The 24,086-nt window shown below is 41.3% G+C and overlaps 1 protein-coding gene across 10 annotated transcripts in view; it reads right to left on the bottom strand.

The window, feature by feature from the left end:
- Positions 1-24,086, bottom strand: part of LOC125460802 (anoctamin-4) — a 216,386-nt gene that overhangs the window by 163,203 nt on the left and 29,097 nt on the right. For 8 of the 10 annotated variants that reach the window (XM_048548780.2, XM_048548779.2, XM_048548778.2 and 5 more), the window contains exon 3: positions 15,837-16,082. In XM_048548780.2, the coding sequence (XP_048404737.1) occupies positions 15,837-16,082 (246 nt within the window). Of the gene's footprint in view, positions 1-612; positions 944-15,836; positions 16,083-24,086 lie in introns of those variants that run through there. The other 2 variants (XM_048548787.2, XM_048548788.2) reach the window with 2 other exon arrangements.

The raw sequence follows: 24,086 nt of genomic DNA, 5'->3' as shown, positions 1-24,086 counted from the left end.
AGCATTCAATTCAGAAAGAGGGTAGGCAAATATTAATACAGTTCATTGCAAAAAAGAGGTTAATCTGATGAGAATTGGGACAGTTGCACATGTTTTAGACATCGGAGCAAAGCCCCAAAGGCACATTTACTGACCCAGGTGCTCAAGGATGTGTTCGGATATCCATTCTGCAGCACTATTCCGGTAGTTTGTTTTCACACAAATGACTCCCAGAAGAGAATCAGAAAGGTTCCACGAGGCTACCACAACTTTCACCATTTATACTCCTTCAGCTTAAATAACAGTTGATTATGAATTGTTTTTAATGACGTAACCCAAGCCACACTCAACAATAATACCACAAATTAACTCTTCACGTCTACAACTAGGTCTAACAGTCAGACATCAAATCTCCTAAACCCCCTTCAAGGGCATGTCACGTTATGGAGTACTACAGCTTTAGCATTCAATGCGGTTTTGAAACCATTAGGTGTACTCGAGATTACAAAAGGTTTTATATATTCTCAAATGACTACAATTTAATTCCGTCCTTGGAGAGAGTGAAGGTCACTGAACTGTAACATGCAGCAATCGGAGACATACACCCCCCGAAACAAAACGACCAGCACCTACCAGTACAAGCATGTAAATCCAGTCATAAACAGCCCGAACATTTAAAGTCTAAACAGCAGTTGTTCAGCCCATTCAGACAGATGCAAAACACAAGATACCCGAGCAAAACTCAAACAAATCACATGACTGACATTAGCAAGGAAAAAAAGACAAAATAAGGGGCAATTAAAATCACTCGGGAATCACACTGATGTAAACCTCAGCTGCAGTGTGTACTGCATCCTCTTGACTCGTTCTGACGATCAGAATTCAGTCACAACGAGCCTCAGTCTGCATCTTGCTTGCTGAGGTTGGTTTTTGCTCATTTGAGCCACGAGAGAGCTGCAGAAGGATTTTAGTATTCCTCAACAGTGACTGCAGTCAGCCAATCGCAACAAAATGAAGTGTGTCGGCACAGGCACTGACACTGTAGCAAACTCTAGTCACTTAACCGCTTGTTGAGTAAATCGCACTGACAAAATGTCTTAGCAGAGTAACTCCTCAAACTGAACTGACTGGACCTCTTTTCATTGAAGATGTCATTAAACCCCACAAATATTATATCTCATCTCAACACTGTAAATGGTGTCTTAAATTGTATTGGCACAGTACAGTCATCACCAATATAGAGTTAAATAAATTTAAAAATCAAAAGTTTTGGGGACTTATCCTGAGGGAAGGAGTATCATCACGTTTTTGGAACAGTGACAACTTGCAGTTTATAGTGCACACAATGATTATAGTACAAAAGGGGGCCACTCCACTCATTGTATCCAAATTAGCTGCTTCTGCCAGCAACTCAGCTAATCCCACTCCCCTGCTTTCTCTCTGTAACAGGGCATTTTTTATTCTCTTCAGATATTCCCTTTTGGAGGTCGCAATCGAATCTGCTGGGAAGTGCATTCCAGACCTGAACCACTTGGTGTGTCGGAAAGATGCTGTTGTCTAGTTCTTTTGTTAATCACTTAAATTAGTACCCTCCAGTCTGCAAAACTCCTACCAATAGGAACAGTTTCCCTCTACGTACTCTGCCCACAGCCCTCACCTCATGAACACCTCAATTAAACATCCTCTCCACATTCTCTTCTCCAAGGAAAACAGACCCAATCTCTCCTATGTCCTGATAACCAAAGTTCCTCATCTCTGGAACCACTTGCATGAATCTTTTCTGCATTCTCCCAAAACCCTTCACATCCTCCATAAAGTGTGATGCCTAAAATAGAACATAGAACATTACAGCGCAATACAGGCCCTTCGGCCCTCTGTTGCGTTGGACCTGTGAAACCAATCTGAAGCCTACCTAATCTACACTATTCCATTATCATCTGTATGTTTATCCAATGACCATTTAAATTCCCTTAATGTTGGCGAGTGCACTACTGTTGCAGGCAGGGCATTCCACACCCTTACTACTCTGAGTAAAGAACCTACCTCTGAATTCTGATCTATATTTATCACCCCTCAATTTAAATCTATATCCCCTCATGCTTGCCGTCACCATCCGAGGGAAAAGGCTCTCACTGTCCACCCTATCTAATCCTCTGATCATTTTGTAAGTCTCTATTAAGTCATCTCTTAACCTTCTTCCCTCAAACAAAAACAGCCTCAAGTCCATCAGCCTTTCCTCATAAGACCTTCCCTCCACACCAGGCAACATCCTGGTAAATCTTCCAATGCTTCCACATCCTTCCTATAATGCGGCGACCAGAACTGTACGCAATACTCCAAGTGCGGCCGCACCAGAGTTTTGTGCAACATGAACTCATGGTTCCGAAACGCAATCCCTCTACAAATAAAACCTAACACACCATACGCCTTCTTTACAACCCTATCAACCTGGGTGGCAACTTTCAGGGATCTATGCACATGGACACCGAGATCTCCCTGCTCATCCACACTACCAAGAATCTCACCATTAGCCCAGTACTCTATATTCCTGTTACTTCTTCCAAAGTGAATCACCTCACACTTTTCCGCATGAAATTCCATTTGCCACCTCTCAGCCCAGCTCTTCAGCTTATCTATGTCCCTCTGTAACCTGCAACATCCTTCCGCACTATCCACAACTCCACCAACTTTAATCTCATCCGCAAACTTAATAATCCATCCTTCTATGCCCTCATCCAGGTCATTTATTAAAATGACAAACAGCAGTGGCTCCAAAACAGATCCTTGCGGTACACCATTAGTAACTGAACTCCAGGATGAACATTTCCCATCAACCACCACCCTCTGTCTTCTTCCAGCTAGCCAATTTCTGATCCAAAACACTAAATCACCCTCAATCCCATGCCTCCGTATTTTCTGTAATAGCCTACCGTGGGGAACCTTATCAAATGCTTTTCTGAAATCCATATACACCACATCAACCACTTTATCCTCATCCACCTGTTTGCTCAAAGGTAGCAAAATCCTTCAGTTGATGCCAAACCAATCTTAAATACAGGTTTACTATAGCTTCTTTGTTTTGTTGCCCATAATGCATATCCTGTGCTGCAGTACACCTTATTAACCATTTTCTCATCCTGCTAGCTGCAATGAGTTGTCCACATGTACTCCCAGCTCATTCTGTTCCTGTAGCCTGTGTAAAATCACTCCTTTAATTTCATATTGCCTCTCCTCATTCTTCCTTACAACATGAATCATTTCACACTTCCTTGCTTTAAATTTCATCTGGCACTTACTTGCCCATTTCACCAGCCTGGCCCTGTCCTCTCAAAATCTGTCGTTATCCTCCTCACAGTTCACAATATTTCCAGATTTATGCCACTGGCAAATTCTGAAGTGTCCTGTACACAAAGGCTGGGGTCACTCATAAAAATAAGAGAAAGCAATGCTCCTAATACCAAACCCTGGGCATCCTTGATCCTGTCCAAAGAACAACCACTCACCACAACTCTCTGTTTCCCATCACTCAAACAAACTGCATGGCCAGTACCCCGTTTAATCCATGGGTTTAACTTTGTTGACAAGTCTGTTAGGTGACACTTTATCAAGTGTCTTTAACGCAGGAAAACATCTCAAGTTACTTCATGGGAATATTACCAAACACAATCTGACAGTGAGGCTCACTTAGTGGGGTGAATAAACATTACTTAAAGATGGATTGTTTTCTTTTTGTTTGTTCTCAGGATGTAGGCATCACTGGCTAGCCCAGAAATTATTGCCCACCCCTGGGTGCCATTGAGAAAGTGATGGCAAGCTGCCTTCTTGAACTGCTCCAGTTCGTGTGGTGTGGGTAGACCCACAATGCTGTTAGGGAGAGAGTTCCAGGATTTTGACCAGTGACACAAAAGGAACGGTGATATATTACCATGGCAGCATTGATGGAAATATGTATATTAATAGACTAAATGGAGAATTGTATGATATTGAACTGTTGGGACACTTTCTGGTTTAAAAAACGTTCCTTCCAAGAGTTTGAAGGGAACCCATGTTGTTTCTTGGACTTGAGATCAACAGTTTAATATGGGCTGTGATCCATGTGACATTTATGCAAAGTCAATTCACTATGGGAACAAAACAAAGCAAAAATTTTAGGAAGACAAGACCTAAGGTTTAATACCCTTAATTATAGGAAAGCATCACTTTGGAATAGTCTATGGAAATCCCTATGATGATGGACACAGATTTAGTCCCACAAACCTAGGAGATTTAACAAGAAGGAAGATCCTCTAAAGCAACAGTACGACTGAGAAACATTCTCTCTCCCTCTCTTGGCTAAAGTACTTGAGAGCCAAATAAAGTTTTCATGCCTCTGTGGTTTTATTAAATTAAAAACACTGAAAAACTGAAGTATGACTACTATCTAAAGACGTGGATTGAGTTTGGTTTCCATCAGAAATGGAGCCTTATTTTAGCCCGGATGGGGGTCCATAGCTGCCAACAATGTAAACCAATTTAGAGATCAGCAGTCAAGCTCACACCGTAAAGGATTTGCACACACTAGAAGCTACAGGACTCTGTTTTATGTAGGCAAGGGGATTTTGTATGTATCTTACACCTTTTTCATAAAGAAAAGGATTTAGAGAAAGCCAATCACTGATGCATCTCCATGGCAACACCTGACCAATCACAATCTACTGGCCTGGACTACAGAATTAAGATTAAAGTTAACTCTTCTTGCGGGGCCTCCATGTCAATGATGGCCCAACCAATCTGTGCTCTCTTTTAATGTTATATAAACTGATATTCCATTTTTCAAGACTGTTTCTTGTGTCCTAGTTCTGGTAAGTGCAAAATGTAGTTTCAATTTCTTGTCTCATTTAAGATTGCACTGCCAACCAATTATTCATTAGATTATGTCATTTTTTTTTAGATCTTTGGCCATTAAGGGTGCGTTATCATTTGCTCTTTTTCAAAATAACTCTGCAGACATGTTGATGTCTTTTGTGTTGTGTGAGTATGTCCATTTTGGGATTAAAAAGGAATGTTTATCTAATTCAGGGACATATGTAAGATATTAACTAGTCTTGCCACTTGATTTTAAGATTGAGCTTTGTTTATACTAAATTGACTGTTTTAAGTTTATTAAAGAAACCTGGTGAAAGTCTATTTTAATCTTGTTGGAAGTAATAAAGGGAAACAATTGGGCACTCGGTGCTTGAATCAACATGTTTATACAAATGGTGTGACTGGTGGAAGAGTGCGGATTGGTTACCAGCACAATCTGCCCATCACAGTCATAATAGAATGCTGCATGATTTGGAAGTAAACTTGTAGGTGTTGGTGTTCTTGCTCATTTGTTGCCCTGGTGCTCCATCTTGATAGATTTCATGGGTTTAAAATGTGCTTCTGAAGGATCAGTGAGTTGCTCTGGTGAATCTTCTAGGTGGTACACACTGTGTGCCAGTGGTGGAGGAAGTGAACGTTGAAGTGGTGGATGGTACACTGAAGGATGGAATGCCAAATGAGTTGCTTTGTTCTGGATGGTGTCAAGCTTCTTGAGTGCTGTTGGAGCTGGATTCATCCAGGCAAGTGGGGAGTGTTCCATCACACTCCTGACTTGGATCCTGAAGGTATTGGACAGGCTTCTGGATAATGAACAAAGAAGTAAAGCAAATGCTACAAGGAATAATCCAAATTCATGACCTACTTTTGCTACATGTGAGAAATGAATTTCAGGATGCTATCTGTACACATGAATCTGTGGTCAATATGTAATGGCAATGAACAAGCTCTCTAACCAGCTGCTAGTACTGCCGCTGTACTAGGTTGTACTATCCATCAAGCCCTCCGAAGACATGCATTTAGTGTCATTAACCACTAAGACATCCTAAGGCACTCCATTGTAGTAGATCAATCAAAATTTGACACCAAACCATATTTAAAAGTGTGGTCAAAGAGGCTGGATTAAAGGAGTGAGCTAATGGCATTACTTGCACAGTGGAAGGTATTGTTGATCATCCTTCCCTTCCTCATAGGATCAGAAGTGGGGACGGTTGCCGATTGTCTACAGTGTTTCTGACTCCTCATGTACTGAAGCCATACATCTAAATGCAGCATGATCTGGACAATGCCCAGTTTGGAGCTGACAATCATTGAATTATACAGTACATCAGGGCAGTTCAAGAAGTCGGTTCACCACCGCTTTCTCAAGTGCAACTAGGGTCAAGCAATATATGCATATCGATCAGCAACACCCACATCCTATGAATGATTAAAAAGAATTCCATTTGTTTTCTGCGCAATCATTTTATCTGAAGTGCTAGCAGTGCCTTTGGGCAAAATTTTGAGTTTTCAGTCAGCAGTCTGCTAAAGAACAGAAAGGCCCTACTGTGGCCCTGAGTGTGGAGACTGTTTTGAAAATATGATCCCAGCTTTATACCCCAGAGGGTTGTGGATTGAATACACTTGAAGTTCAGATTATATGTAGTTTAGGTTTCTCAGTGAATCAAGAAGAATGGGTAGCAAAGTGGAATTGAGGCCAAAGTTCAGCTGTGATTGCATATTTGATAGACCAGGATGGTCCACTCCCCTTCTCCTACTTCAAATGTCCTTAAATGAAACCAATTCAACTTTGTATAAAATGCATTGTAGTATTTGAGTGCCATCAACAGTGACTGTGGTATGGGGTAACTTCAATGAACGCCATCAGATGCCTTACCCTTTCCTCCTCCTGAAATCAAATTCTTTGTCATCAGACAGATACAAGGAAAACAGCAGATTACTTAATCTGCTGTTCCATAGTAGCCCCTGTATTAATAAAGATCACTCATTTATGCCTAAAATTCCACTGATCATTACCAACCTCTCACGGCAAATACAGAGGGGTGTCGGTTTTGCATTTGGGCTTCAGACACCCCATCAGTGTCAGATTTCAAAGGGAGTTAGAAGACCACACAGTGTAGTGAACTGAATCCCAGCCATGGTTTTCTCCAAATTGGCCAAATGGTGACCAGCGGACATGCACAGGGCACAAGGAAGTCAGAGTGGCTCTCAAAGCCAAGAGGAGGCCCTTTCATTTGGAACCAAGAGCTGCCTGCTGCAGCAGGTAAGTAGGTGAGGGGCAATCTCAAAATGGAGGCTTCCTCACTCCAACTTCAACTTCATATAATTTAAAATGTTTTAAAAAATGGCATTTGTGCGGCACCAGGGTAGGTGGTGTGGCAAACGCCTTCACACAGAACAGGGAGGTATATCTGCTTCCTACTGATGGGGTGTCCAACTCTTATGAAGTCAAATAGAGGACACTTCGACCAGTGCAAGGAGAGGAATTGTCCACAAGAACAGGTTTGAGGGTGACACAGAGGGTTTAGAGGGGTAGTGTTGGTCAGTGGCAAGCAGCTGGGGCAGATTTAATAAGAGTGGTTGTTTTAGACTATAATAGCTGGGGGAGCAGGGTTTTCAAATCAACTAGGACTTAAAACTTATCCTGGTAAGTCACAACATTATCATCTCCCTTCTGGATGACTCAGACACTCACACTCCCACGCGGATCACTCACATGCACCTTGGGAACTGCTAGGATTAGTTTTTCAGAGAAACAAGTGACTAGAGGCAATCCTTAATGGACATTTGACAAAATCAAAACAAGGGATTATCTCTTAAATAACACAAGAATTGTCTACGATGGCTGCTGAACCTCACAAGGTCTCTTACGTCAAATACATCTCACAGTGTGATATATAGTCTTACTGCTGTCCTATATGTTAGCCCATGTAACATAAGATTCTTGGTTGTGACTGATGTCTTGAAGTTTATGAACAACACTACCTATAATGGCACAGAGTTATATATGGTCCATACATTCCATTGTGTTTGTCTTGCAGTACAGGCACAGCTCAAAATCATGGAATACTAACTTCCTATTTCAATTCACTTCAGAGCTAAATCAATCTTTGCATATTACAGTCACACAACACTTTGATGCTGCTTTTGTAGTTGGAAGAATGTAACATAATTGTTTTCTGAAAGTGCTAACAATCTTGTATAATGTTGAACCATGAAAAGAATTTAAGGCACTGTAGGTGTAATTCAATAAAGAACATGGACAAAAGAATTGATTTTTCATTTATTATCATTCTAATTTCAACCCCTTAACCGCACACAATAAAATACATTAAAATGTCAGGTGCAAAAACATCCATGTAATTAACTTCTAAGCTTAGCCAAAGTTAAACTGATTCTTTGAAACATTTAAATTTTTACATAAACTATCAAAAAAAACACTGCAATTTAATCTAGGTATAAAACTAAAATGACCATTAAAATACCGGGTTCAGAAATGTTTGTTGCAGCGTAGAAAATGACAAAACTAGCATTCACCAATTCACAATATGATCAAAAGCAAATATTGGACCAAAAAGCAAAATCTCAGATGTGTTCAGACTTTGAGAGGTTTTGAAGCCTCTATCTACCAGGTTATGGTGCTACAGTGCAGTAACAGACCTGTTATGTACTTGTAGCTAGACTGGATTGTCTTCAGGGAGAGACAGAGAGCCACATAAATTCTAAATAATTTTGCCCTATAAATTGATTGCGTTTAAGACAATTTCTCATTTGCACTTCACAATGCTGAAGTGATGACAAGCTAATCCTCAGTCAATAAGATTTGATTAGTGGAGGCACATAGGAGGGAGATAACTGATTAAGTTCTACTTTTCTACATTAAAAAAGTCCTTTTAAACATGAGCAGAAAAATGCTATACTCCACGATGTGTATATTTTGTGGGTTTTGTTGTACCTAATATTTATGTGACAAGGTTATGTCTTTGTCTGACATTTAAACAGCATTCATAAAGGAGCAAACTAACTTCTCAGTCAGAGAAGTTGCCATTTGTCCATAACCTTCGAACTGAAAACCACTGGGGCCGACAATCAATTAAAGAAAAAGCCTCTTAGATCAGGCAGGATATGAAAAAGCCCTATATACAAAGATTGTTGAAGAGAATATTGTGGTAAGTGAGTTTTGACTATCTTACTAATGTAATCTGTCCTGTTAAAACAAATGTGTTTCTTGACAAATGCCCATGCTGCCTTTTTGATTGTCCTGGGTGCCCATTAAATCCCTGGACCTTACACCATACTCACTTAACACGCTATTAAGCCATTTGTCATAACTCACTTAAAAGTGAGTAAGAGTCCCTGGTGGGAGTGAAAATCACCAGGTACAAAAGGTGCATAATCCTGTAATGACAGTCATGACTTAAGGAGTCAGAGAGGGATTTCCCAGATATTATTCTCTCATAATCGGTCAGGGCTTTTTAAAAATTTAGTTTTCTACATCTTACAGGAGATAGCATGGTATTGCATAGGTGGGTAGGGAGGGAGTGTGGCAGAGGTATAGGACAAGCAGTGATATTGTGGTAATGCAACTGTACTGGGTCACTGCAGCTGGTGAAATTTGAATTTAGCAAAAGCTAGAATTAAAAGCTACAATAGTGGTGACCGTGTAATCACTGTCAATTGTCATGAATAAAAATGTCTGCTTCACTGACATGAAGGAAATGGGCCACCCAGTTTTTGTTCTCTATTCATTCTTGGAATGTGGGTGTTGCAAGCTGGGTTAGCATTTACTATCTGTCCCTAATTGTCCTTAAACCGAGCGCTGGCTCAGTCCTTTCGGAAGGCAGCTAAGAGTCAACCACATTTCTGTGAGTCTAATGCCATGTTAGGCCATAAGAACAGCAGATTTATTTCCCTCCAGGACATTCATGAACCAGATGGGTTTTTATGATGATTCACAATAGTTTTATGATTGCAATAGACCACCTTTCTTTAAATTCCATGTTTATGTTACATTCAAATTTTGCCAACAGTCATGGCGGGATCCGAACCCATGTCTAAAGAACATTAGTTCAGGAATCTTGGTTGCTACTCCATTTCTAGTCTTTATGCAGTCTGACCCATATATGACTCTAGACCCACTATAATGAGATTAACTCTTTATTGCCCTCTGAAATGTCCCAGCAAGAAATTTAGTTAAAGGATAATAAGGATGAGCAATAAACAATGACCTTGTTAATGATGTTCATATTCCCACAAATGATTAAACAGGAACTAAATGAACCAACAGGATCTTTTCCAGCCTGTTGTATAAGAGTATGCAAGTTCTTTTACTATATTCACATTTCTTAGTGTGAACAGGCATTGTAGCTCATTCACAAAACCAAAATGAAACAGATTTAAAATCTAAACTTTGAAAAAGATTCTTGCCTGAATTTTGCAGTAAGATTGACAACAAGGTCAAATCCCTTGAAGCCTCATTTCATCTTCCTCACAAGGTACATTCCTACTGAATTTTGTGTCATCAGTAAACTCAGAAATATAACATTTAATCCACAGATAAATCATTGATGTGGACTGTGAACAACTGAGCCTCAAGCACTGATCCTTGTGGTATCCCATTAGTCACAACCTGTCAACCTGAGAACAACCCATTCATTTCCTACTCTGTTTTCTTTGTGTTAACCAATCCTTAATCTGTGCCAGTAAATTGCTCTCCATCTCATGTGCTCCAATTGTGTTTACTGACTTCTGTGAGGGATTTGTTGAAAGCCACCTGAAAACATAAATACACCACATCTGCTGGTTTCCCCTTATGTGCTTTGCCAACAACATCCCCAAGTACTTCTCTCTCATAAATCCATGTTACAGCTCTACGAAATATTGAAAAGGCCACATTTGATGTACAGTATACAATGCTGGTCACCCAGTTATAGGAAGGATGTTATTAAACTGGAAAGGGTAAAAAAATTATTGACAAGGATGTTACTGAGACTGGAGGGTTGAGTTATATGTAGAGAGTGGATAGACTGGCACTTTTTCCCCTGGAGCATAGGAGGCTAAGGGGTGACCTTATTGAGGTTTATAAAACTGAGAGGTATAGCTAAGGTGAATAACCAAGGTTGTTTCCACAGAGTAGGGGAATCTAAAACTATGGGGCATAGATTTAAGGTGAAAGCAGAAGGTTTTAAAGGGGACCTGAGGGGCAACATTTTCATACACGGGGTGGTGCACATATGGAACAAGCTACTCTCTGATGAAGGGTCTAGGCCCAAAACGTCAGCTTTTGTGCTCCTGAGATGCTGCTGGGCCTGCTGTGTTCATCCAGCTTCACACTTTATTATCTCGGATTCTCCAGCATCTGCAGTTCCCATTATCACTGCCAGAGGGAGTGATTTGATTTGATTTACTATGGTCACATGTGCTTAAATACAGTGAAAATTTTTGTTTTGTGTGCAGAACAGGCTGATCATAAAGTTCAATCATAGGATGATTGAACAATGTGAGGAATACAGGATTACAGCTGCAAAGAATGTGTACAAAGCATGATCAACATTGGATTTGAAATTAGAGAGGTCCATTCAGCAGTCTAATAACAGCAGGGAAGAAGCTGTTTTTGAACCTGTTGCTACGTGTGCTTCAGATTTTGTATCTTTTGCCTGGCAGAAGTGTTTGGAAGAGATAATAACCGGGGTGGGATGGGTCTTTGATGATGCTGGCTGCGTTTCCAAGGCAACAAGAAGTATAGATACAGTCAATGGATGGAAGGTTGGCTAACATGATATACTGGGCTGTGTTCACAACTCTGCGTAGTTTCTTACAGTCTTGGACAGCGCAGTGGTGATGCAGTGGTGGAGGTGGCTACAAAAACAACATTTAAAAGACATTTGGACAAGTACAGAGATTGGGAATGTTTAGAGGAATATGGGCCCAACACAGGCAAATGGGACTAGTTCAGTTTAGGAAACCAAGTTGGCATGGATGAGTTGGGCCAAAAGAGCCTGGTTCCATGTTGTATGACTCTATGTTGACTCTGTCAAATCAGAATATTATTTAAAATTCTTAAAACTCAGCCTCCTGGAGCTGCTGGATGGAAGCTGCATATCAGATTGGTGCCAACAGCAGAGGGGTGGTTTCCTTCTCTGACTGCATTTACCACCCGTGTCCTTGCCTTGCCCTTGGTGGAGTTTGGGGTGCTGTATAGACATGCCTTCAGCCAGAAAATATGAGGTTTTCTGTTATATTGAGAACACGCCATTCAACACCCCACCCATCTTGTTCTGTGGAGTTTCCCTACAGTTTCAGACCATTGCATAATCACTTGAGATTCCCTTCTACACATTGGTCTACTTCAACTGCTGCTGCCACATGCATTGTGTAAAGAAATCATGTACTCAGTTCATGACTTATGCAGCAACCAACCAAGGAACAGAATCATTTCTGCTAATTTTTATCAGAAGGTATGAGGTCATATCTGATTCACAGGCCATGCAAAGTCAAGCCCTTCTAAACCATTTCCTCAGACAACAGAAATGGACACAGGCAAAAAAATTCCACTTTTCCTAAAGCATAGGTATTTCTCCGATAGTACGATAGTTGCATTCTTTTGCGACCTCACACAGTAGAAAATCGTGATAGGAAATCACGTTGTAGGGAAATCACTATAGAAAATCACCACACTGTACAGTAGAAAGTTTCTATTATTCAAACAGTGTCCAATATTCATCAATGGCATTACAGCCAATCCGCATTAACGAAACATGTGTTATAGCAGAAATACCTGTAATTTGTAATCTGTTATAAGAAACATAATCACAGATCAGTACAGATTCTGGTCAAATATGTTGCAACCTTACTCAAATCATATTTACATTTTTAAAAAAGGTGTGCTTGTCCCAAACTATAAAGAGGTCAAAAATAGTTCAGTACCATTGGAAAACTGTAGCTAAGCTGATGCTGCATTTTACAATGACAAGAAATTAAAACAACAAATGGAACATTAATGTCAAATCCAGTCTTTCCCAACTGCTACTAATTCACTTAAAATGATTGCCTTTCAACCTTCCAGCTGTTTGCAAATTCATGAACGAAGAGCCTCAGTTGGAAGACTGAATGACTAAATACAAAACTACAGGCATCGAACTTCTCGTGATCTCTTCGCACAAGGCAAATAGCAGGCTCGTCAAGTATGTGACAAATTGAGTGTAAAACATGTTTTGGGAGCAAATGCGTCATGAACCAATCTTTAATCAGTTTGCATCCATGTCTCCTCATAAAATCTTGGGAAACAGGAGCAGATTGTTCAGCCTGTCTAACTGGCTGTGCCATTCTACAAAACTGAAGTCTCCTCTCCATGTTCTCTATCACATAAGACTCCTTTGTCAATCAAATCTCACATATATCCCACAAAAGAATAAAGGAAATAAGTAAAGACAGCCCACACCGATCCTTTCCAACTGCAATTTTAAATGGCAGGTGACAGGAAGCCCGAAAGATGGGAGAAAAGCTTCTTTACATCACAATTAAACTCCAATGGCTCTTGATCACGTAGTTGGACTCAACATAGTCTCCAAAATTTTGTGATAAGAATTCACTAATTTCACGGTTTCAATAACCCCTTGCTGGAAACAAAGCCAAGACCTGTGACCAGCCAAGCTGGGCCCACTGCTTTTTGTCATTTATCAATGGTGTGGATGCGAACATAGGGGATACGGTCATTTAAGAGACTGCTGGACATGTATATGGTCACAGAAATTTGAGGGTGCATACATGAGGATCAATGGTCGGCACAACATCGTGGGCTGAAGGGCCTGTTCTGTGCTGTACTGTTCTATGTTCTATGTTCTATGTTCTAGTAAGTTTGCAGATGACATCAAACTTGGAGGTGCAGTGGACAGCAAAGAAGCTTACCTCAGAGCACAACAGGACCTTGATCATATGGGCCAATGGGCCGAGGAGTGGCAGATGGAAATGAATTTAGATAAATGTGAGGTGATAAGTTTTGGAAAGGCAAATCAGGGCAGCAATTAGACACTTAATGGTAAGGTCCTGGGGAGTGCTGCTGAACAAAGAGACCTTGGGGTGCAGCTTCATAGTTCCTTGAAAGTGGAGTCGCAGGTAGACAGGATAGTGAAGAAGTTAGCGAGTTTTGAGAAGATTTGTAGCTCAGGTTGAGGTTCTGGATGTGAGTTTGCTCGCTGAGCTAACCTTCCAGCTCAGCGAGCAAACTCACATCCAGAGTGAAGAAGTTGTTTGGTTTGCTTTCTTTTATTGGTCAATGCATTGAGTATGGGAGTTGGGAGGTCATGTTGCTGCTGTACAGGACATTGGTTAGGCCACTTTTAGAATACTGCGTGCAATTCTGGTCTCCCTGCTATAGCAAGGATGTTGTGAAACTTGAAAGGGTTCAGAAAAGACTCTCCAGGACGTTGCCAGGGTTGGAGGGTTTGAGCTATAGGGAAAGGCTGAATAGGCTGGGGCTATTTTGCCTGGAGCATCGGAGGCTGAGGGGTGACCTTATAGAGGCATATAAAATCATGAGGGGCACGGATAGGGTGAATAGACAAGGTCTTTTGAGTCCAAAACTAGAGAGCATAGGTTTAAGGTGAGAGGGTAAGATTTAAAAGGGACCTAAGGGGCAACGTTTTCACTCCGAGGTTGATGTGTGTCTGAAACAAGCTGCCAGAGGAAGTGATGGAGGCCGGTACAATAACAGCATTTAAAAGGTATCTGGATGGCTATATGAACAGAAAGAGTTTAGAGAGATATGGGGCAAATGCTGGCAAATTGGACTAGATTAATTTAGGCTATCTGGTCAGCATGGATGAGTTGGACCAAAAGGTTTGTTTCCATGCTGTACAACTCTCTGATTCTATGACCTGAAGAAATCCAGAAAGCAAAGTCATTTTAGTTTTTCTCAATGGAACAGGAGACCCATTTATTTTTAAAATAAATTCAGCATTGACATAGTCCTACAATCAACTAACTCCATATCAGTGCATCCTGTCAAATTATTGAACTATAAAATGTCACCAGTGTGGACTGTGTATTTAACAGATTTCCAAATTAACCAACATTAACAATTATAATAATTTCTCTTTCTTAGTTTTAAACTGGAATGAGTGCAGAGTTGGCAGGATAAGTGATGGAACGGTGCCATTGTAACTGGTAAAAACTGAAAGTACTTCTGATGCTGTAAGTCAGGAACAGAAATAGAAGTTGCTGGGAAAGCTCAGCAGGTCTGGCAGCATCTGTGGAGAAAAAAAACAGTTAACGTTTCAGGTCTGGTGACTCTTCCTCAGATGTAAGATATATGTAATAGATGTAAGGGGTCAATTAGTTTGGTTCTGAGGAAGGGTCACCGGACCTGAAACGTTAACTCTGACTTTTTTCTTCACAGATGCTGCCAAACCTGCTGAGCTTTTCCAGCAAATTCTGCTTTTGTCATCGTAACTGGTGTATTTCATTAACTGGAGAAGGCGCTCCTGAATCCAGTGCATGGATCATACCTCCTATTTTTAACTCTCTTTACACTCCATTTTATCTGACAATACTCCTGTGAACGCCTTGGGACAGTTCACTAAATTAAAGGAGCTAGGTATACAACTATGGTTATTTATTGGAGGACCTACTGAAGCTGTGCTTTCCTGTTTTATTTCTCACATTATTATTATTATTATGTGATGTGGGTGTCATTGGCTGGGACAGCAGTTATTGCCCATCCCTTAAAGTGGTGGTGAGTTATCATCTTGAACTGTGATAATGCATGTCGTGTAGGAACTGCACTGTTGGGGAGAGAGCTCCTGGAATTTGACTCAGTGACAGTGAAGGAATGGCGATAGATCTCAATCAGGATGGCATGTGGCTTGGAGGGGAAGTGGTGGTGTTCCTAAGCATTCTAGGAGGTAGTGGGCTCAGGTGTAGGTAGCACTGCTGCTATGGAGGGCTGAGTGTGTGACTCCATGCACTTTCAACAACGAAAAGGAAACTGCAGAGAAGTACCTTGTTCCTTGTCCTACCTTCAGTTTCTTGGCTGAGGGTTTCTTGACTGCTGCTGTAGTAAGAAAGCACTGGCGTGATGGAGAGCGAGGCTGGACAAGAGGCAGGGGCTGACTGGTCAGTCTGGGAAACAAATGGTTTGAAAAGAGGTGGCTTAAAGTCCTTACACGTGTACTGGGGTTGACGGCAGGGCAGCGGGCTGTCTTGAAGAAAGGGCACTGACCATCCAGAGAGACCAATCGCTAGTTGTCCCGCTATGTCAAAACCTAGAAAGAGAAACAACCCTGTGAGACTGAAGGGAATCATTCACTTCAATGAAAGAATCACGGTTAATGGACATTGCATGTTTCGCTCACAACATGGGTTTGTTCGCCTTGCAAGATTAACCTCCACATTATTCTAGTTTGAGTGGATTAAAGTGACAGGATCTAATATGCACTGACAAATATTGGAACAGCATTGTCTTTCACAGCTGTTCTACTGCAATACAGTAGGTGGCAACAAATTAGCACAGCCCGTTTCTTTCAAGAGTCTCATTCAAGTTGATTAGATGAGATAGCTTTCATGGGTCTCATTCTTATTTTGTTCAGCTACCTTGGGCACACCCATGCATAATAGACAAATTTAATTACATTTTAGTCCTCTCAACCCTTGTCCTTTAAGCATTGTTTCACTATAACGTGCAGGTCAAGATTGATCTTAAGCCAGTAATATGTGGTGCCTTATGTAGGCACGGACCGCCTTTAGGGCTTTGAATTGTCTTTCAAATAAAAACAAAATACCTGCAAAGCCAAAAATCTGAAATAAAAACTGGAGCAACTCAGCAGGTCTGGCAGCATCATTCTCCATCTTCTGAGTTTCCAAACTGTACAAGTGACATGAGACAACTTCCCTTCCTCCTTCACAATCAATCTTTGGCTAAAGTGAGACATCATGGGGGTACTGAGACAATTTAAACTCACTTTGGAATATTCCAACATTGGTTTCCCAATAGATCCCAACACAGGTTACTTAAAAACAAGAAGTGTTAAATTTTTAGTTCCCTGCCAGGGGCAGAAACTGAGGCAGATTAATCCAGAGTATGACAATTTTGTGGTTCCAGATGATGATTATGGGCAAAATATTCTTGGCATTTGAACAATGTGGGCAATGGCAAATGTCGGGGAAATCAACTCTCAATGTCAACGTGGAGCCCAAAAGCATAACTAATGGGATGAGCAGCAAAAGATTGTGTGAGAACAGTTGCCAAAGGCCAAGGTGGGAAAGCCTCCATGAAACTCCCCGAAAATAACACTCAGTGAGAATATAGGAAAATTCAGCCCTACCTTAAGACTGTCTTTTTTAATTTAAAGTAAAATGAAGAAACGAAGTAAGTAATATGAACTGCTATGAGTTCAGCCCAAAAATAGACCTGTTTGGCTTGGTTACCACGGAGACTAAGGTCTCAGTTCATGTGCTATTGAAAAGCACAATGTCAGTTTTGAAGCCTGAAAACAAATGCAGAAGCTGATGTTCTTATGATGGCAGAATTGCTATCTCAAATACTTTGAAAAGGAACAGAGAGAAAGAGGGCGTAATAGAGAGCAGCAACAATTGCTGCAAAGGACTATTTTCTGTTAACTACCAGGCAGAATAGCGGAAAAGATTTGTCCATTGGTCAACCAGATGGAACCCACAGCAATTTAGGGACACTGGAGGATTTTCCCTGGAGAAGCTGGAATAGGAAATCACTGAGTAAGCCTTATTGCTGACAGTTGGTTCAGGAATTGTCAAAGGACTAAGGGACAGAACCTTTAACAATCATTTGCCAATATGACTCCATAAAACAGGGAGGTATGAGCCTGTTGGAAGCTGGGAATTGCTTTAGACTGTTTCCTGAAACTCTGTGCAAAGTATGTCACATTGAGATGTTAATAAGGGTTCTGTTTTCTGTAGTTGGGTGCATTCGATGCTGCCCAAACGATCACAGATCATAGATCATAGAATCCCTACAGTATGGAAAGACAACATTACTTTTAGTGTGAAACAAAAAAAGAAATAGCTGGAGAAACTCAGCAGGTCTGGCAACATCTGTGGAGTGAAAGCAGAGTTAATGCTTCAGGTTCAGTGACACTTCCTCAGAACTGGCTACTTTTACTTTATTACAGTAAATGACTTCGAACTTGGAATCTTGTCGTGCTTTCTGTTCAGTGGGTCACTAAGAAAACTTATTGATCTCTTCGGGGATTGTAACAGGAGCTTCATGCCACTAGCAAGTAAGACAATTCTCCCATTTAATCTCTGTTAAGACTTGTTGATGGAGGTTGACTGGGAATTCTGAGCTGCCTGCAGATCCCTGTGGCAAGGGAGAGGGTGTCAGTTTAGCCACCTTTGGAATGGTAGGTCTGGGGTTGCCAATGGTCACAGCATGCTTAATGCTGGATCTGCCTCCCTGGGTGCTGCTACAGATAGAGGCTGCCCCACATTAGTAGCCCTGCTTCAGAAGTCATTTTGCATTTTAAATTTAACATGGTGGAGATATGCTGCCTCCATTTGGAAAAGCCTCCTCCCACTCTTAGGTGCCATGGCAGACTGAGCAACCTGGAAGCTCTTCTATTGACCCTCCAGCTTTGACAGTCCACCCACATCCCTAACTGGATGTCGAGCCTGCCTTCCGATGAGCAATTATCATTTCAGAGCTTAAGGTTGTTGGAGGTTAATTGTCTCAGCTCCAGGGCATCTCTGCAGGATTTCATCAGGGTAGTGTTCCAGGCCCAAACATCTTCAGCTGTTTCATCAATGACCTTCCCTTCACTCTTAAGATCAGAGGTTGGGATTTTCATCAATGATTGTACAATGTTCAGCACCATTCCTGAGTCCTCAGATACTGAAGCAGTCCATGTTCAAATGCAGCAAGACATGGAGAAAAACAAGGCTTGGATTTACAAGTGGCAAGTAATATTCATGCCACACAAATGCCAAACAATGGCCATCTCCAACCAGAGACAATCTAACAATCACCCCGGACATTCAATGGTGTCACCGTCACTGAATTGCCTACTATCAACATCCTGGGGGTTACCATTGACCAGAAACTGAACTGGAACAGACATACAAATGCTGTGGCTACAAATGGCAGGTCAGGGGCTAGTAATCCTGCAATGAATAACTCACCTACTGTCTCCCAAAAGCTGTCCACCACCTACAAGGCGCAAGTGAGGAATAGAATGGAATATTTTCCACCTGCGTGGATGAGTGCAGTTCCAACAACACTCAAGAAGCTTGAAGCCATTCAGGGCAAAGCAACCAGCCTGACTGGCAGCATATCCACTCCCTGTCTCCAACACCATTATACAGTACCAGCAGGGTATACTGTCTACAAGATGCACAGCAGAAATTCATCAAGGCCCCTTAGACTACACTTTCTAAACCATGACCACTACAACCCAGAAGGGCAAAGACAGCAGATACATGAGAACACCACCACCTGCGAGTTACCTTCTAAGTTACTCACCATCCTGACATGGAAATATATCATTGTTCATTCAGTGTTGTTGGCTCAAAATCCTGCAACTCCCTCCCTAAAGACATTGCGATTGATCCTACACCAAATGGACTGAAGGCATCTCATCACCACCACTTCCTTACAAACAATTCACTGGGCAATAAATGTCTGTCTAGATCTTTCTCTCTCTCTCTCTCCTATTTCTTTCACCTGTCAATTTTATTCTCTATTTGACATTTTAAAAAAAAATGAAAGACTGTTTTCATTGGCCACACCCTTTCCCTATCTGGATACCTCAATCTCCTGTCCACTTGCTGTCTGTGACAATTGTAATACAACTCCAATCTACCTTTATATTTATTTCTAGTATCAGGGTAAGATGCTCAATTAGATATATATTTCCATCAACTGACAGTATTTTGTTTCATTATTGTCTTGTTTAAAGAAAGTCAACGGTCTCACATGAGCAATTAAAGCAGGAGTCGGGAAGAATAATTCAAAATCCTGCAGAAGGAATATAGATTTTAAAAAATTGCGACAGGATAATAAATTTGTAGAACAGATTCTGCCTGTGGGAAATTGATTCAGGGTTAATGGGCACTTGTTTAAAAAGTAGGTCTGATGGTGTTCATCCTGGTGGATGTGCATGTCATTATTAAGGGTAGTCCATCCCTAATTACAACAACTATGTATAAATTCATCTATATATCTGCCTTTCAGCCAATGTATGCTAGATTACACATTTCACTTTAACAAATTCATTATGTAACCTTTAGTTGTTTTGCCAATTACCTTAAAGCTGCTGCCCCCCGATGCAGCACCTTCTGCTATTAAAAACTATTGCTCCTTATTAATGCAATCAATTTCATTAATTCTTTTAAAAGCTATAATTAAATCTCATGTCAAAGAAGACCAACCTCAATGTCTCCAGTCTCTCCTCAGAACTGACGTATCTTATCCCTGGTCCAATTCCAGTAAATTTCCTCTGCACTCACTCCACGATCTTAACATCGTTCCTGAACTGTGTTGATCAAGCAGAACAAAATTGGGTGGCACGATGGCACAGTGGTTAGCAGTGCTGCCTCACAGCGCCAGGGACCCGCGTTTGATTCCAGCCTCGGGCAACTATCTGTGTGGAGTCTGCACATTCTCCCCGTGTCTGCCTGGGTTTCCTCAGGTGCTCCGGTTTCCTCCCACAGTCCAAAGATGTGCAGGGTAGGTGGATTGGCCATGCTAAATTGCCCGTAGTATTCATGGAGGTGTAGTATAGGTGGGTTATAGGGGGATGGGTCTGGGTGGGATACTCTGAGGTTAGGTGTGGACTTGTTGGGCCGAAGGGCCTGTTTCCACGCTGTAGGGATTCTATGACTCTATGAAAGTGCTCCACTAGCTGCCAAAGCTAGATTCATCACAGGATCACAGACCCAGATCCCAGAGTTTTAGTGGGTTGGGGGACATTAGGTGGAGGGTTTTGCTGAAGGGAATTGCTAGCAAGGACATGGCTCTCTGTAATAACCCACATCTCTCCTTCCAACCTCCAACCCACATTCTAATGCCAGGTCCAGCAAGCCAGACAAAAAAACCCCACCCTCCTGCAAAGCCTACAACACTGTGGTCCCAGCATATTGCCCATCCTTGAACTCAGTGCTTTGCTAGGCCACTTCAGAGGGTAGGTCAGAGTTAACTACATCGCTGTGTATCTGGAGTCACATGTACGCTAGACTAGGTAAGGATGTCCTTCCTTAAAGGATGTCAGTGAAGTAGATGGGTTTTTAGAATAATCAATGATAGATTCAAAGTCACCAGTACAAAGACAAGCTTTCAATTTGCACCCATGCTCCCTTAGATCATCTGTACAATGGCATTACCACTATGCCACTATATTTTTTTCTATATCCTTTCAAGGAATGTGGGCATTGCTGTTTACATCAGTATTTATTGCCCATCTCTAATTCCCCCAGGAAAGATGGTGGACAGCTGCCTTCTTAAACTGCAGTCATCCGTGTGGTCTAAATACATCCATGGACCTATTGGGGAGGGAATACCAGGATTTTGATGCAGCAACACTGAAGGAATGGCAACATAGTTCCCAATCAGGATGGTGTGCAGTTTGGAGAGGAACTTAAAGGTTTTGCTGTGTTATGAACCAAACCTACTCAAAATATATTAAGATAGCCTAGTACCTAACTTTTTCTTATTTTAAAGGTAAGCGTAAGGCATTGCGTTCCAAATGCAATTCAATTGGTCAAACTACTCGACTTTAAAGGAAACACACTTTGTTTTTATACTACACTTAAAATACAGACAAAACTTCAATTAACTGTGCAATATAGTAACATTCTATAAACAGACCCTTGCCAAAGGCAAATTCAGCAAAGTAGAATGTCTCACATGCAATTCTCGCAGCAGGAAGACAACCCCAGCTTTCAGCTCTAACAGAGAAAGGATTAAGAGATTCCACATCCAGCTTCAAGACCCCATCAGAAAGCTAAAACTAAATACCCTGATTCTGTGGGCCCTTGACCCCACCTGTTCAGGCTCCTTCTATTGTTCTAGCTTTTTAAAAAAAACCCAAGGCCTCACAAGCTGTTTACCTTGTTGGCTTTGAGCAGATCACTCAGAGCCTCTGTCTCATCCTTCGTTCATTTTTTTAAAAAAAGGACAAAATACAAAGCCATAGTATCATCATTGCTGTTCCCATATATCTGCTGCCCTTGTACTTTCGGGTGACAGAATTTCAAAGTTTGGACACCACCATCTCCCGTTAACTAGCACAAGGTTAGACTTGAGATTTGAAACCAACACATAATAAATATTCTGTGATAGATTTAAGAGCAGTAACCTAGTGCAGTTTTATTAATACCAGGTGAGTTCTTTCTGCACCGAAATCATTCTATGTCACTAACAGCTGAAAATGAAATTATCACTTAAAATTGGTGTTTAGTCAGCCATCTGTGAGTAACCTAATATTAAATAACCCAAAATGAATTTTAAAAATCATTTTCTAATTTAATTGGAATCATTTTCAAGTTTAATTGAACTACGTAAGTTACTTTTGGTGTAGATTTAATGATTTGTATTGTGATGAGGGCCATGATATATTTTTATAATTATTTGGAAACTTTGTTTCTAAAATGGACAGGGCCATGTATAGCTTTAGGTTTAATTTCAGTTTTATATTGTGTGCGTTAAGAGGGGAATGGATCAGTTTCATTTTTGCATTCTGAGAGTGATACTAGGATGTCTGGAAATGTCTTTACCTACAGTTAAATCAGACTGTTCAAAACCTTTGGGGTGAATAGTCCAGTGCTTCAGAAAACAGCAAGTAAAAAGAGAAAAGACATTGCTGTTATGTATCCAGTGATACAGGACCATTTAAGTAGACATTTGTTCTTTTGGAATGGTGGAACAATCCAAAAGGACAGGAAATGTACAAATTTCTTTTAGATAGAAACAAATCATTCAGGGAGAAAGACTTCTAAGATTAACAGTCTCCACGACAATCAGAGAAGGAGAAAAGAAGTCCTAAGTGGGAGAAAGTTCCGGAAACAGAAGGCCATGGAAGAGGAGTTTAGAAAATTTGTGTTAAAAAGAGAATGTGTTAGCAGTTTGGTTAATCATTTCATGAATGTAAAATAACCAAAGAAGATAGCATTGAGTAAGTACAAATGTTTGCCAGACAAAAAAAAGTACAGCCAATTCAACTGAAGAATGAAGTTTAAATTGGAAACAGAGTGACGCTTCTACTGAGGTTTGAGTATCTGAAAGGTTGTTGCTGAGAATACAATGGGTATAATCTTTATTTCTAATAATTGCCATGAGACAATTTCAAATAGGACCTGGTAGGTGGGAGAAAAGACAGGCAGGTCAAGGAGACGAGGAAGAGCTGAGCTAGTCTTGGGATGCGGTCGGGAGTGGGAAGATTTTGAAGCTTGTGAAGTCCACATTGATACTATTAGGGTGCAGGGTTCCCAAGCTAAATAGGAGGTGCTGTTCCTGCAGCCTTTATCATTGTGGTACTGGAGGAGGCCCAGGATGGAAATGTCGTCCAAAGAGTGGGAGGGGGTGTTGAAGTGGTTGACGATGGGAGGTGCAGTCGTTTGTCACTAACCGAGCACAGGTGTTCCACAAAGCAGTCTCCAAGCCTCCGCCTGGTTTCCCCGACGTGGTGCAGCCTTCAGCTCCTTGACCTGTCCGTCTTTTCTCTCACCTACCTCACTGACCAACACCCACCCCCATGTCCTACCTACTTGCCTCATCTCCGCCTCCTTGACCTGTCTGTCTTCCCTCAACTGACCAACCCTCATCCCAACTCCCTACCTACACTCACCTTTACTGGCTCCATCCCCGAATCCTTGACCTGTCCGTCTTCTCTCCACCTACCTGCTCCTTTATCCACCTTCCATCATCATCTCCCCCTCTCTCTATTTATTTCAGAGACCCCTTTCCTTCACCTCATTTCTGAAGAAGGGTCCAGATCCAAAACGTCAGCCTTCCTGCTCCTCTGGTGCTGTCTGGCCTGCTGTGTTCATCTCGCTCTACACCTCGTTATCTCAGACTCCAGCATCGGCAGTTCTATTATCTCTCCGTGTCCTATGAATATGTTCAGTGATTGATCACCAGAGTAAACAAATAGAAAAATAGTAAACTTTATGATGTATCAAGCCAGATGCCTTTCTGGGATCTGTCTTGTCCAGTTTTATCGTCAGATAGAACGCTAACAATACTTACAAGATTTTAAAGCAAGGCTTTAATTTACAGGCACTCAAAGAAAGCCTTCAATTTT

This window comes from Stegostoma tigrinum, chromosome 18, assembly GCF_030684315.1.
Source record: "Stegostoma tigrinum isolate sSteTig4 chromosome 18, sSteTig4.hap1, whole genome shotgun sequence".
NCBI lineage: Eukaryota > Metazoa > Chordata > Chondrichthyes > Orectolobiformes > Stegostomatidae > Stegostoma > Stegostoma tigrinum.
Note: the sequence above shows the minus strand (reverse complement) of the source record. Positions and strands in the feature narration are given on the sequence as shown.